Below are 15,949 nucleotides of genomic sequence, written 5' to 3'. Positions count from 1 at the left end.
AGTGTTTAAGAGGTCATACAATAAGCTTTGTAGTGGTTCATATGTTGATGATGTAAAGAATATTTGCTGGTCTGTGGTGTGTAATGAGGAGACGCTGCACTTGACACATTTATGAAACTACTTATTCCAGTAGTAACTGGAAAACACGCACCCATTAATGAAATGTCTGTAAAAACGGTTAAATCCCCTTGGATTGATGGGGGATTGGAACATTGTATGGTTGAGAGGGAAGAGGCAAAATGTATGGCAATTAAGTCTGGCAGCCCAACTGACTGGCAAACGCAAATTAAGAAATCATGTGACTAAACTAAATGAAAAGAAACTACACTACGAAACAAAGATACATTATATAAAGAAATATAGTAAAAAGCTTTGGGGCACCTCAAATTACATTTTTGGGGAAAAAAGCTAACAAGGCTCCTTCATTCATTGAATCAAATGGCTCATTCATCACAAAGCCCACTGATATTGCAAACTACTTAAATTACTTTTTCATTGGCAAGATAAGCAAACTTAGGGATGACATGCCAACAACAAATGCAGACACTACACATCCAAGTATATCTGACCAAATTATGAAAGACAATAATTGTACTTTTGAATTCTGTAAAGTCAGTGTGGAAGAGGTGAAAAAATGATTGTTGTTTATCAACAATGACAAGCCAGCAGGGTCTGACAATCTAGATGGAAAATTACTGAGGGAGGATAATAGCAGGCGATTTTGCCACTGCTATTTGCCACATCTTAAAATTAAGCCTACTAGAGACCGTGTGCCCTCAGGCCTGGGTTGGAAGCGCTACTCAAGAATAGTAAAGCCCTCTTTACTGGCTCAAATAACCGACCAATCAGCCTGTTACCAACCCTTCGTAAACTTCTGGAAAAAATTGTGTTTGACCAGATACAATGCTATTTTACAGTCAACAAATCGACAACAGAATTTCAGCATGCTTATCGGGAAGGACACTCAACAAGCACAGCACTTACACAAATGACTGATAATTGGCTGAGAGAAATTGATGATAAAATTATTGTGGGGGCTGTCTTGTTTGACTTCAATGCAGCTTTTGATATTATTGATCATAGTTTGCTACTGGAAAAACACATGTTATGGCTTTACACCGCCACCTATAATGTGGAAAAGGAGTTACTTGTCTAACATAACTTAGAGGGTGTTCTTTAATGGAAGCCTATCAAATATAATCCAGTTAGAATCAGGAAATCCCCAGGGTAGCTGTTTAGGCCCCTTGCTTTTCCAATTTTTACTAACGACATGTCATTGACTGAGTTAAGCCGTAGTTTCATTGCATGCATATGACTCAACACTATACACATCAGCAACTACAGCGAATGAAATGACTGCAACACTCAACAAAGAGCTGCAGTTAGTTTCAGAGTGGGTGGCAAGGAATAAGTTATCACTAAATATTTCTAAAACTAAAAGCATTACTGGCACACAGCTGGACATCCATGCATAAAACTGTAAGCATTGTGATGCCTCTTGCACTGAAATGCAGTGTCTTTAGACCACTGTGCCACTCGGGAGCCCTCTTTTCTGGAAACGTATAAGAAATCATGCTATGCCCTCCAACAAACAATCGAACAGGTAAAGCATCAATAAAGGACTAGGATTGAATCGTACTACAGGGCTTGCAAACAATTACAGACTACAAAGGGAAGCATAGCCGAGAGCTGCCCAGTGACACGAGCCTACCAGACGAGCTAAACTACTTCTATGCTCGCTTCGAGGCAAACAACTTCTTTGCTTGCTTTGAGGACAAGACAGTGCCACCACCATGGCCCGCTTCCAAAACCTGCGGGCTCTCCTTCACTGCAGCCAACGTGAGTGAACCCTCTCAAGGCTGCCGGCCTGGCATCCCTAGCCGTGTCCTAAGAGCATGCGCAGACAAGCTGGCTGGTGTGTTTACGGACATATTCGATCTATCCTAGTCTGCTGTTCCCACATGATTCAAGAGGGCCACCATTGTTCCTGTTCCCAAGAAAGCTAAGGCTAAAGCTAACTGAGCTAAATTACTATCGCCCTGTAGCACTCACCGTCATCATGAAGTGCTTTGAGAGACTAGTCAAGGACCATATCACCTCCAGCCTACCTGACACCCTAGACCCACTCCAATTTGCATACCTCCCCAATAGGTCCATAGACAACGCAATCGCAATAACACTGCACACTGTCCTAACCCATCTGGACAAGAGGAATACCTATGTAAGAATGCAGTTCATCGACTACAGCTCAGCATTTAACACCATAGTACCCTCCAAAATCATCATTAAGCCTGGGTCTCGACCCCGCCCTGTGCGACTGGTTCCTGGACTTCCTGACAGGGCGTCCCCAGGTGGTGTGGGTAGGAAACAACATCTCCACCCCGCTGATCCTCAACACTGGAGCCCCACAAGTGTGCGTTCTCAGGCCTCTCCTGTACTCCCTGTTCACCCATGACTGAGTGGCCATGCACGCCTCCAACTCAATCATCAAGTTTGCAGACGACCCTACAGTGGTAGGCTTGATTACCAACAACGACGAGACGGCCCAAAGGGAGGAGGTGAGAGCCCTCGGAGTGGTGTCAGGAAAATAACCTCACACACAATGTCAACAATCGTGATCGTGGACTTTAGGAAACAGCAGAGGGAGCAGCCCCCTATCCACATCGACGGGACAGTAGTAGAGAAGGTGGAAAGTTTTAAGTTTCTCGGTGTACACATCACGGACAAACTGAAATGGTCCACCCACACAGACAGCGTGGTGAAGAAATCAAATCAAATCAAATTGTATTTGTCACATACACATGGTTAGCAGATGTTAATGCGAGTGTAGCGAAATGCTTGTGCTTCTAGTTCCGACAATGCAGTAACAACCAACAAGTAATCTAACTAACAATTCCAAAACTACTGTCTTATACACAGTGTAAGGGGATAAAGAATATGTACATAAGGATATATGAATGAGTGATGGTACAGGGCAGCATACAGTAGATGGTATCGAGTACAGTATATACATATGAGATGAGTATGTAGACAAAGTAAACAAAGTGGCATAGTTAAAGTGGCTAGTGATACATGTATTACATAAGGATGCAGTCGATGATATAGAGTACAGTATATACGTATGCATATGAGATGAATAATGTAGGGTAAGTAACATTGTATAAGGTAGCATTGTTTAAAGTGGCTAGTGATATATTTACATCATTTCCCATCAATTCCCATTATTAAAGTGGCTGGAGTTGGGTCAGTGTCAATGTCAGTGTGTTGGCAGCAGCCACTCAATGTTAGTGGTGGCTGTTTAACAGTCTGATGGCCTTGAGATAGAAGCTGTTTTTCAGTCTCTCTGTCCCAGCTTTGATGCACCTGTACTGACCTCGCCTTCTGGATGATAGCGGGGTGAACAGGCAGTGGCTCGGGTGGTTGATGTCCTTGATGATCTTTATGGCCTTCCTGTAACATCGGGTGGTGTAGGTGTCCTGGAGGGCAGGTAGTTTGCCCCCGGTGAGGCGTTGTGCAGACCTCACTACCCTCTGGAGAGCCTTACGGTTGAGGGCGGAGCAGTTGCCGTACCAGGCGGTGATACAGCCCGCCAGGATGCTCTCGATTGTGCATCTGTAGAAGTTTGTGGGTGCTTTTGGTGACAAGCCGAATTTCTTCAGCCTCCTGAGGTTGAAGAGGCGCTGCTGCGCCTTCTTCACGACGCTGTCTGTGTGAGTGGACCAATTCAGTTTGTCTGTGATGTGTATGCCGAGGAACTTAAAACTTGCTACCCTCTCCACTACTGTTCCATCGATGTGGATAGGGGGGTGTTCCCTCTGCTGTTTCCTGAAGTCCACAATCATCTCCTTAGTTTTGTTGGCGTTGAGTGTGAGGTTATTTTCCTGACACCACACTCCGAGGGCCCTCACCTCCTCCCTGTAGGCCGTCTCGTCGTTGTTGGTAATCAAGCCTACCACTGTTGTGTCGTCCGCAAACTTGATGATTGAGTTGGAGCGTGCGTGGCCACGCAGTCGTGGGTGAACAGGGAGTACAGGAGAGGGCTCAGAACGCACCCTTGTGGGGCCCCGTGTTGAGGATCAGCGGGGAGGAGATGTTGTTGCCTACCCTCACCACCTGGGGGCGGCCCGTCAGGAAGTCCAGTACCCAGTTGCACAGGGCGGGGTCGAGACCCAGGGTCTCGAGCTTGATGACGAGCTTGGAGGGTACTATGGTGTTGAATGCCGAGCTGTAGTCGATGAACAGCATTCTCACATAGGTATTCCTCTTGTCCAGGTGGGTTAGGGCAGTGTGCAGTGTGGTTGAGATTGCGTCGTCTCTGGACCTATTTGGGCGGTAAGCAAATTGGAGTGGGTCTAGGGTGTCAGGTCGGGTGGAGGTGATATGGTCCTTGACTAGTCTCTCAAAGCACTTCATGATGACGGAAGTGAGTGCTACGGGGCGGTAGTCGTTTAGCTCAGTTACCTTCGCTTTCTTGGGAACAGGAACAATGGTGGCCCTCTTGAAGCATGTGGGAACAGCAGACTGGTATAGGGATTGATTGAATATGTCCGTAAACACACCGGCCAGCTGGTCTGCGCATGCTCTGAGGGCGCGGCTGGGGATGCCGTCTGGGCCTGCAGCCTTGTGAGGGTTAACACGTTTAAATGTCTTACTCACCTCGGCTGCAGTGAAGGAGAGACCGCATGTTTTCGTTGCAGGCCGTGAATATAAGATCAGCGTCAACTCACCATCAGTACGACCAAGAATATGTTTTCCGCGACGCGGATCCTGTGTTCTGCCTTACAAACAGGTCAACGGAATTGATTCCATGCAGCGACCCCAAAAAACGACTTCGTAAAAGAGGGAAACGTAGCGGTCTTCTGGTCAGAGTCCGGACACGGGCACATCGTGCACCACTCCCTAGCATTCTTCTTGCCAATGTCCAGTCTCTTGACAACAAGGTTGATGAAATCCGAGCAAGGGTAGCATTCCAGAGGGACATCAGAGACTGTAACGTTCTCTGCTTCACGGAAACATGGCTCACTGGAGAGACGCTATCCGGGGCGGTGCAGCCAACGGGTTTCTCCACGCATCGCGCCGACAGAAACAAACATCTTTCTGGTAAGAAGAGTGGCGGGGGCGTATGCCTCATGACTAACGAAACATGGTGTGATGAAAGAAACATACAGGAACTCAAATCCTTCTGTTCACCTGATTTAGAATTCCTCACAATCAAATGTAGACCGCATTATCTACCAAGAGAATTCTCTTCGATTATAATCACAGCCGTATATATCCCCCCCCAAGCAGACACATCGATGGCTCTGAACGAACTTTATTTAACTCTTTGCAAACTGGAAACCATTTATCCGGAGGCTGCATTCATTGTAGCTGGGGATTTTAACAAAGCTAATCTGAAAACAAGACTCCCTAAATTTTATCAGCATATCGATTGCGCAACCAGGGGTGGTAAAACCTTGGATCATTGTTACTCTAACTTCCGCGACGCATATAAGGCCCTGCCCCGCCCCCCTTTCGGAAAAGCTGACCACGACTCCATTTTGTTGATCCCTGCCTACAGACAGAAACTTAAACAAGAGGCTCCCACGCTGAGGTCTGTCCAACGCTGGTTCGACCAAGCTGACTCCACACTCCAAGACTGCTTCCATCACGTGGACTGGGACATGTTTCGTATTGCGTCAGATAACAATATTGACAAATACGCTGATTCGGTGTGCGAGTTCATTAGAACGTGCGTTAAAGATGTCGTTCCCATAGCAACGATAAAAACATTCCCTAACCAGAAACCGTGGATTGATGGCAGCATTCCCGGGACCACCCATACGTAGAATGTATGCACACATGACTGTAAGTCGCTTTGGATAAAAGCGTCAGCTAAATGGCATATATTTAGCATTCGCGTGAAACTGAAAGCGCGAACCACTGCTTTTAATCAGGGCAAGGTGTCTGGTAACATGACCGAATACAAACAGTGCAGCTATTCCCTCCACAAGGCTATCAAACAAGCTAAGAGTCAGTACAGAGACAAAGTAGAATCTCAATTCAACGGCTCAGACACAAGAGGCATGTGGCAGGGTCTACAGTCAATCACGGACTACAAGAAACCCAGCCCAGTCACGGACCAGGATGTCTTGCTCCCAGGCAGACTAAATAACTTTTTTGCCCGCTTTGAGGACAATACAGGCGCAACAGCGCCTCTTCAACCTAGGAGGCTGAAGAAATTAGTCTTGTCACCAAAAACACTCGCAAACTTTTACAGACGCACAATCGAGAGCATCCTGTCCACTTGTATCAACTGCTCCGCTCACAACCGCATGGCTCTCCAGAGGGTAGTGAGGTCTGCACAACGCATCACTGGGGGAAAACTACCTGCCCTCCAGGACACCTACACCACCCGATGTCACAGGAAGGCCAAAAAGATCATCAAGGTCAACATCCACCCGAGCCACCTCCTGTTCACCCCACTATCATCCAGAAGGCGAGGTCAGTACAGGTGCATCAAAGCGGGGACAGAAAGACTGAAAAATAGCTTCTATCTCAAGGCCATCAGACTGTTAAACAGCCATCACTAACATTGAGTGGCTGCTGCCAACATACTGACTCAAATCTCTAGCCACTAATAATTACAAAATTGGATGTAATAAATATATCACTAGCAACTTTAAACATTGCCACTTTATATAATGTTTACATACCCTACATTACTCATCTCATATGTATATACTGTACTCTATACCATCTACTGCATCTTTGCTAATAATCCATTGCTCATCCACATATTTTTATGAACATATTCTTATTCATTCCTGTAGTTGTTGTGAAATTGTTAAGATTACTTGTTAGACATTACTGCATGGTCGGAACTAGAAGCACAAGCATTTCACTACACTCGCATTAACATCTGCTAACTATGTGTATGTGACAAATAAAATGTGATTTGATTTGTCCGATTTTGTAATAACAATATGTTTTAAGCAGACCACCATAGTGCCTGTGCCCAAGAACACTAAGGTAACCTGCCTAAATGACTACCGACCCGTAGCACTCACGTCTGTAGCCATGAAGTGCTTTGAAAGGCTGGTCATGGCTCACATCAACACCATTATCCCAGAAACCCTAGACCCACCTGCATTTGCATATCGCCCCAACAGATCCACAGATGATGCCATCTCTATTGCACTCCACACTGCCCTTTCCCACCTGGACAAAAGGAACACCTATGTTAGATTGCAATTCATTGACTACAACTCAGCATTCAACACCATCGTGCCCTTAAAGCTCATCAATAAGCTAAGGACCCTGGGACTAAACACCTCCCTCTGCAACTGGATCCTGGACTTCCTGACGGGCCGCCCCCAGGTGGTGAGGGTAGGTAACAACACATCCGCCATGTTGATCCTCAACACAGGGGCCCATCAGGGGTGCGTGCTCAGTCCTCTCCTGTACTCCCTGTTCACTCATGACTGCACAGCCAGGCATGATCCCAACACCATCATTAAATCTGGGTCCTCAGATCCTCAAAAGGTTCTACAGCTGCACCATCAAAAGCATCCTGACTGGTTGCATCACTGCCTGATACAGCAACTGCTCGGTCTCCGACCGCAAGGCACTACAGAGGATAGTGTGAACGGCCCAGTACATCACCCAGTACATCACCAAGGCCAAGCTTCCTGCCATCCAGGACCTCTATACCAGGCGGTGTCAAATACTCCAGCCACCCTAGTCATAGACTGTTCTCTCTGCTACCGCATGACAAGCGGTACCGGAGCACCAAGTCTAGGTCCAAGAGGCTTCTAAATAGCTTGTACCCCCAAAGCCATAAGACTCCTTAACATCTAATCAATTGGCTACCCAGACTATTTGCATTGTCCCCCCCCACTATTTGCACAGTCCCTTTAATAACTCTACCAACTTGTATATACAATATTCCCTCAACTAACCGGTGCACCAGCACATTGACTCTGTACCGGTACCCCCCTGTTTATAGTCTAGCTATTGTTATTTTACTGCTGCTCTTTAATTACTTGTTACTTTTATTTCTTCTTCTTATCCTTATTTTTTTAACTGCATTGTTGGTTAGGGGCTTGTAGGTACGCATTTCTCTGTAAGGTCTACTACACCTGTTGTATTCAGCGGATGTGACTAATTAAATTTTATTTGATTTTGTTTTAATATTTTAAAATGCTATGTACATCAGTGGTTATTATAAAAGGGCCATATTTATTCAAATAAAACAATGGCCAGTTTAGGCCAATTGTTTGTACGTAAAATAATAATATAATAATAATAATAAATAAAACAGAATAGGCTATGTCTGGCCCATGAATTCGTTGTGTTTTTTTTCCAATATGGCCCATGTGCTGATTGAGTTTCACACCCCTGACTTAGGAGATAAAAGGAATTCAGAGGGAAGCTGTCAGAATGCCGATCGAACATACACAGTACAGCTGGCTGCTAGCTCACATTACATTGCGACTAGCTGGCAAAACATTTGGAAAAAACACTTGGAGAACCAATTTGAATAATAAACTACTTCTACAGATATATTTTCAGTTGGTTTGGTTTATTAATTGGCTGTTAATTTAAAGGTTGAACATGAGGAAAGTGTTCACTTTTTCCATAGACTCAATAGAGTACTTCAATCCTGCCCGCTAGCCTGGATTTTAAAGATCATGTTCATGGCCGTGAATAAGCTCTCTATACCTCATTAAGACACATATTAGCAGCACTGGTGTGGTAGTAACAAATGGGATCAGAATTCCTTTCTCATACTCAGTGGAGTGAGGTAATATCCAGTGTCCCAGTACACCTGCTGTAGAGAACAGAAGCTCTGCTATCAGAAGCCTACCGAGCTACAGGCACTGTGTTTTAGTCTCTACTATGTACCACCCACTAATTACCTATTGATTCAATCTGGAACTACGGGGCAATTCATAGCTCAGGGGCTGATGAGATCAATAAAGAATTCAATGTCCATCCCTGCCTTTTACTCTCGCTGTAGCTGTCTCCTTCTGTGTCTGTCTGCCTCGCTCTCCCTCTCCGTATCCGTATCTGTATCCCTCTCTCTCGCTGTAGCTGTCTCTCCTTCTGTCTGTCTGCCTCCCTGTCTGCCTCGCTCTCCGTATCCGTATCCGTATCTGTATCCCTCTCTCTCGCTGTAGCTGTCTCTCCTTATGTCTGTCTGCCTCTCTGTCTGCCTCGCTCTCCCTCTCCATATCTGTATCCCTCTCTCTCACTGTAGCTGTCTCTCCTGTGTCTGTCTGCCTCGCTCTCCCTCTCTGTATCCCTCTCTCTCACTGTAGCTGTCTCTCCTGTGTCTGTCTGCCTCGCTCTCCCTCTCCGTATCTGTATCCCTCTCTCTCACTGTAGCTGTCTCTCCTGTGTCTGTCTGCCTCGCTCTCCCTCTCTGTATCCCTCTCTCTCACTGTAGCTGTCTCTCCTGTGTCTGTCTGCCTCGCTCTCCCTCTCCGTATCTGTATCCCTCTCTCTCACTGTAGCTGTCTCTCCTGTGTCTGCCTCTGCTGCCTCGCTCTCCTCTCCTTATCTGTATCCCTCTCTCTCACTGTCTCCTGTCTCTCCTGTGTAGCTGTCTCTCCTGTGTCTGTCTGCCCGCTCTCCCTCTCCATATCTGTATCCCTGTATCCTCCTTCTGTCTGTGCTGCCTCCCTGTCTGCCTCGCTCTCACTGTAGCCTCTCCTTATCTGTATCCCTCTCTCTCACTGTAGCTGTCTCTCCTGTGTCTGTCTGCCTCGCTCTCCCTCTCTGTATCCTCTCTCACTGTAGCTCTGTATCCCTCTCTCTCCCTCTCCATCTGTATCCCTCTCTCTCACTGTAGCTCTCTCAATGTAGCTGTCTCTCCTTCTGTGTCTGTCTGCCTCGCTCTCCCTCTCCATATCTGTATCCCTCTCTCTCACTGTAGCTGTCTCTCCTTCTGTCTGTCTGTCTCTCCTGTGTCTGTCTGCCTCGCTCTCCCTCTCTGTATCCCTCTCTCTCACTGTAGCTGTCTGCCTCCTGTCTCTGCCTGTGTATCTGTATCCCTCTCTGCCTTCTGTGTCTGTCTGCCTCGCTCTCCCTCTCCATATCTGTATCCCTCGCTCTCACTGTAGCTGTCTCTCCTTCTGTCTGTCTGCCTCGCTCTCCGTATCCGTATCTGTATCCCTCTCTCTCGCTGTAGCTGTCTCTCCTTATGTCTGTCTGCCTCTCTGTCTGCCTCGCTCTCCCTCTCCATATCTGTATCCCTCTCTCTCACTGTAGCTGTCTCTCCTGTGTCTGTCTGCCTCGCTCTCCCTCTCTGTATCCCTCTCTCTCACTGTAGCTGTCTCTCCTGTGTCTGTCTGCCTCGCTCTCCGTCCGTACTGTATCCCTCTCTCTCTGTAGCTCTCTCCTGTGTCTGTCTGTCCTCTCGCTCTCCCTCTCTGTATCCCTCTCTCTCACTGTAGCTGTCTCTGTGTCCTGCCTCTGTCTCCCCTCTCCTGTCTGTCTGCCTCGCTCTCCCTCTCTGTATCCCTCTCTCTCACTGTAGCTGTCCCTGTGTCTGTCTGCTGCTCTCCCTCTCCGTATCTGTATCCCTCTCTCTCACTGTAGCTGTCTCTCACTGTATCCCTCTCTCTCAATGCTGTCTCTCCTGTGTCTGTCTGCCTCGCTCTCCCTCTCCGTATCTGTATCCCTCTCTCTCACTGTAGCTGTCTCCTCCTGTGCCTCCCTGTCTGCCTCGCTCTCCCTCTCCATATCTGTATCCCTCTCTCTCACTGTAGCTGTCTCTCCTGTGTCTGTCTGCCTCGCTCTCCCTCTCTGTATCCCTCTCTCTCACTGTAGCTGTCTCTCCTGTGTCTGTCTGCCTCGCTCTCCCTCTCCATATCTGTATCCCTCGCTCTCGCTGTAGCAGGTCTCTCCTTCTGTGTCTGTCTGCCTCGCTCTCCCTCTCCATATCTGTATCCCTCGCTCTCACTGTAGCTGTCTCTCCTTCTGTCTGTCTGCCTCGCTCTCCGTATCCGTATCTGTATCCCTCTCTCTCGCTGTAGCTGTCTCTCCTTATGTCTGTCTGCCTCTCTCCTCTCCATATCTGTATCCCTCTCTCTCACTGTAGCTGTCTCCTGTGTCTGTCTGCCTCGCTCTCCCTCTCTGTATCCCTCTCTCTCACTGTAGCTGTCTGTGTCTGTCTGCCTCCCTCCGTATCTGTATCCCTCTCTCTCACTGTAGCTGTCTCTCCTGTGTCTGTCTGCCTCGCTCTCCCTCTCTGTATCCCTCTCTCTCACTGTAGCGGTCTCTCCTGTGTCTGTCTGCCTCGCTCTCCCTCTCCGTATCTGTCTGCCTCGCTCTCCCTCTCTGTATCCCTCTCTCTCACTGTAGCTGTCTCTCCTGTGTCTGTCTGCCTCGCTCTCCCTCTCCGTATCTGTATCCCTCTCTCTCACTGTAGCTGTCTCTCCTGTGTCTGTCTGCCTCGCTCTCCCTCTCCGTATCTGTATCCCTCTCTCTCACTGTAGCTGTCTCTCCTGTGTCTGTCTGCCTCGCTCTCCCTCTCTGTATCCCTCTCTCTCACTGTAGCGGTCTCTCCTGTGTCTGTCTGCCTCGCTCTCCCTCTCCGTATCTGTATCCCTCTCTCTCACTGTAGCTGTCTCTCCTGTGTCTGTCTGCCTCGCTCTCCCTCTCCGTATCTGTATCCCTCTCTCTCACTGTAGCTGTCTCTCCTGTGTCTGTCTGCCTCGCTCTCCCTCTCCGTATCTGTATCCCTCACTCTCGCTGTAGCCGTCTCTCCTTCTGTCTGTCTGCCTCCCTGTCTGCCTCGCTCTCCCTCTCCATATCTGTATCCCTCTCTCTCACTGTAGCTGTCTCTCCTGTGTCTGTCTGCCTCGCTCTCCCTCTCTGTATCCCTCTCTCTCACTGTAGCTGTCTCTCCTGTGTCTGTCTGCCTCGCTCTCCCTCTCCGTATCTGTATCCCTCTCTCTCACTGTAGCTGTCTCTCCTGTGTCTGTCTGCCTCGCTCTCCCTCTCCGTATCTGTATCCCTCACTCTCGCTGTAGCTGTCTCTCCTGTGTCTGTCTGCCTCGCTCTCCCTCTCCGTATCTGTATCCCTCTCTCTCACTGTAGCTGTCTCTCCTGTGTCTGTCTGCCTCGCTCTCCCTCTCCGTATCTGTATCCCTCACTCTCGCTGTAGCTGTCTCTCCTTCTGTGTCTGGCTGCCTCCTTGTCTGCCTCCCTCTCCCTCTCCATATCTGTATCCCTCGCTCTCGCTGTAGCAGGTCTCTCCTTCTGTGTCTGTCTGCCTCGCTCTCCCTCTCCATATCTGTATCCCTCGCTCTCACTGTAGCTGTCTCTCCTTCTGTCTGGCTGCCTCCTTGTCTGCCTCCCTCTCCGTATCTGTATCCCTCTCTCTCTTGCTGTCTCTCCTGTGTCTGTCTGCCTCGCTCTCCGTATCTCTCTCTGTCTGCTGATTTTCTTTCTATCTTTCGTTTTTTTTCACACACTATGTAAACACATACAGGAAGGAAAAGAGAAGCACATAGGAGTGTGAGAGGATCGAAACAGAGGAGCTGTCTTTATGATCAAACAGACAAGACTATATTTAACCGTGGAAGGAGAACATTTACATAGTCTTTTATTAAACACCAGCAAGAGATAGACGGGAATAATGATGACATGAATTTGTTATCTGTAAAACTATCAGATATACAGTAAAAATGGGGCTTCTATAAATGCTTGACAATCCCTGAATGATTTACGGTACTAAACGTATGTATATATCGCTCCTCTCCCTCTCTCTCTAATTGATCCCCCTCTCCCATCATCTCACCCTTCTCATCGCTTCTCTATACCCCTCTCGGTCTGGATGGAGAATAGTAGAGACTAAGAAGAATAAAGACAGAAGTATTTAATGTGAATGAACATGATGTCCACAGACAGAAATAGAACGAAAATCCAGAGACAAGAAGATTTGTTTCTATTAAGGTAAATCCAATCATTGTCTGTATGACTACGAGCACAGATCAGAATGGATCAGGTATTGATGGTCAGGGGCTATAAACTGTACTAACATTATACAATGTACTTTTTATTGTTTCTATCCAGTATCATTAGAACTGTATGAAGCAGATGATAAAATAAACAGTAAAAACTAAATCTTTGCCACATAGACGAAGTTAGAAGCTTCTATCCAAAGTGACTTAAAGTACAAAGTACATTTTTCAGAATGTGTATGTGATCCCTGCAGGAAATGAGCCCACAGTCGTGGCAAGTTCTAACAGAGTCTGTTAATGTGTGTCAGAATAAACACACCATTTACCATTCCTGGTAATACCTCAAACACATCTCCAACCAACTCTCTGCTCTCTGTTTGCACAGCAGACATATCCTTGTTCTTTAAATTTCAGGTATTTCTCCTCAATGAGATAAAGTAATCTCAATGGTATGAGTCTTACTGAGGCCTAAGAACAAAGCAAATAACCAAGAAGAGGCAGACTCAATCCAAACTAGTTACCATGACACTTACCACAATAACAACTTGAAGATGGCAGCGATTGCTACCGAGAGCAGATTTCAATCAAAATAATTAATCCTACTGCCAAAAGGAGCGAGGAACATCTACTAGCCAAGACGCAGATGGCCTACATGTGAGTTATATTGGTACGACTGTGACAATTGTATAAAGTACAAAGTACAAAGCAAATAGTCTACGGTCACTTCCTCATGGTCTAAGCAAGGTGAAGGAATTGGAGAAAGAAACAGAATGTACAAGACAGGAGGCCTATTCAGCCACATAGGAACATGAAAGGTCAATAGAAAATAATTGGTTTATGCAGTTGCATGGCAGCACAAAATAAATAGTATACTGTAGGGTGTCCAATCAAAAAAGTATCTTTTGACAAAATGGGTCAAATAATAAATTATAAGTGTCTATACAACCCTGTAAGAAAAGACCAAAAGTCCAAACCTCATGTCTCCATCATAATCCGTTCAAAAGTGATTGGAGTTTTTACCCTTGTAGGGTGGCCAGAATTAGGGTGACTAAATCAATGATGGCCAGAGGAAAAAAGTGATCATAAATCTTGAAAATTCCATCTCATCAGCTAGTCTGGATGCTGTGCCAGAACTGAGGCCACTGGCTACTTGACAGGCTCACTTTCCCATTGAACTCATCATATTTCTTCTTGAATCCGCAGGACATAAAACAATAACAGAGGTATATAACAGTACATTGATTTTGAGACATGACATGTAGTATTTCATATTTTAGTAGATTTCTCACAAAAACAAGCGTCTCTCTATGAAATGTCAACGGAGCACTGAGCTATTTACTTTCCAAGCCTTTTACATTTCATTCAGCGGTGACCCCCAGAAACAACTTTGACGACCACCACCACAAAATGTTACATTCTCAAAGGTCGTTACGAGGAATATGGGTTACGAAATCACACTTTTTGAATATAACTTGTATAATATGTTAGAGAAAGACCCCACTGAATGATTCAGAACATGAATGATATTTGTCTTGGTAAAATGTATTTTATAACATAAAGAAGTGAAATTCCATCACCAACGCACGTTTTCACCCACTCTGACACCTTATATCAGGGATCATCAACTAAATTCAACCGCAGTGCGATTTTTTTCTTGAATACTGCAAATTGACCACAATAAGCCCAAACAGATATAATTGCTTACATTTGTATACGATCACATATATCTATTATGAGTGGGAATACTTTGGAACAGATTTCCAAAATTAAAATCACTTGTTTTTACAAACTGCAAAGTGCAGTGTGCTCCAAACCAAATAGTGAGAGTGTGAACGAGCTGTCAGCATTGGAGAGAGAACAAGAGACCGGGCCTAAACAGTAGCAAATTTCCACAAACTACTGCAAACTGTAACAAACCATAAGAAATTACCCAAAACTACAGCAGTGTCTCTCAAATTACAGCAGTGTCTCCCAAACTGTATAAGTGTTTCCCAAACTGAAGGAGTGTCTCCCAAACTGCAGGAGTGTCTCCCAAACTGCAGGAGTGTCTCCCAAACTACAGCGGTGTCTCCCAAACTACAGGAGTGTCTCCCAAACTGCAGGGGTGTCTCCCAAACTACAGGAGTATCCCCCAAACTGCAGGAGTGTCTCCCAAACTACAAGAATGTCTCCCAAACTGCAGGAGTGTCTCCCAAACTACAGCAGTGTCTCCCAAACTACTGGAGTGTCTCCCAAACTACAGCAGTGTCTCCCAAACTACTGGAGTGTCTCCCAAACTACAGCAGTGTCTCCCAAACTACTGGAGTCTCTCCCAAACTACTGGAGTGTCTCCCAAACTACTGGAGTGTCTCCCAAACTACAGCAGTGTCTCCCAAACTGCCTGATGTTAGTTAGTGTAACAGTATAACTTTAGACCGTCCCCTCGCCCATACCCGGGCGCGAACCAGGGACCCTCTGCACACATCAACAACAGTCACCCTCGAAGCATCGTTACCCATCGCTCCACAAAAGCCGTGGCCCTTGCAGAGCAAGGGGAACTACTACTACAAGGTCTCAGAGCAGGTGACATCACCGATTGAAACGCTATTTAGCGCACCCAGCTAACTAAGCTAGCCATTTCACATCCGTTACATTAGCGTGACTGATGAAGAGCAGCTCAGAGAGCTGCAGGTCAGAGCTGTGTGTGTGTGTTTTTGTCAGGGATGTAATACTTTAATACTGTACTCCCAAATCAGTATGGGAGGCCTACCAGGGCCCAATAACACACAGCTGGAGCAGCTCAACTAGTACCATGCTTGATACATCTAGGTTCTCTTAACAGAAGCTCATAGCTAGTTTGTAGGATGAAAGAGGTGCAAATGAATTAATATGTAGACTGGTCTTATGTGCTTCTGCCTGTGCATTGCTTGCTGTTTGGGGTTTTAGGCTGGGTATCTGTAAAGCATTTTGTGACAACTTCTAATGTAAAAAGGGCTTCATAAAATACATTTAATTTG

The 15,949-nt window shown here is 46.4% G+C and overlaps 1 protein-coding gene across 10 annotated transcripts in view; it reads right to left on the bottom strand.

The window, feature by feature from the left end:
• The window catches only part of LOC118369862 (E3 ubiquitin-protein ligase MARCHF8-like), a 196,065-nt gene that overhangs the window by 38,896 nt on the left and 141,220 nt on the right, over window positions 1-15,949 (bottom strand). The window contains exon 1 of one of the 10 annotated variants that reach the window (XM_052498753.1): window positions 7,127-7,211. The exons of 8 other annotated variants lie outside the window; for them this stretch is intronic. In XM_052498753.1, coding sequence (XP_052354713.1) covers window positions 7,127-7,138 — 12 coding nt within the window. In that variant the 5' untranslated portion in view covers window positions 7,139-7,211. Of the gene's footprint in view, window positions 1-7,126; window positions 7,212-15,949 lie in introns of those variants that run through there. One more of the 10 variants, XM_052498758.1, reaches the window with a different exon arrangement.

Source organism: Oncorhynchus keta, chromosome 36 (assembly GCF_023373465.1).
Source record: "Oncorhynchus keta strain PuntledgeMale-10-30-2019 chromosome 36, Oket_V2, whole genome shotgun sequence".
In the NCBI taxonomy this organism is placed as follows: Eukaryota; Metazoa; Chordata; class Actinopteri; order Salmoniformes; family Salmonidae; genus Oncorhynchus; species Oncorhynchus keta.
This window is presented reverse-complemented; position numbering and strand designations above follow the sequence as displayed.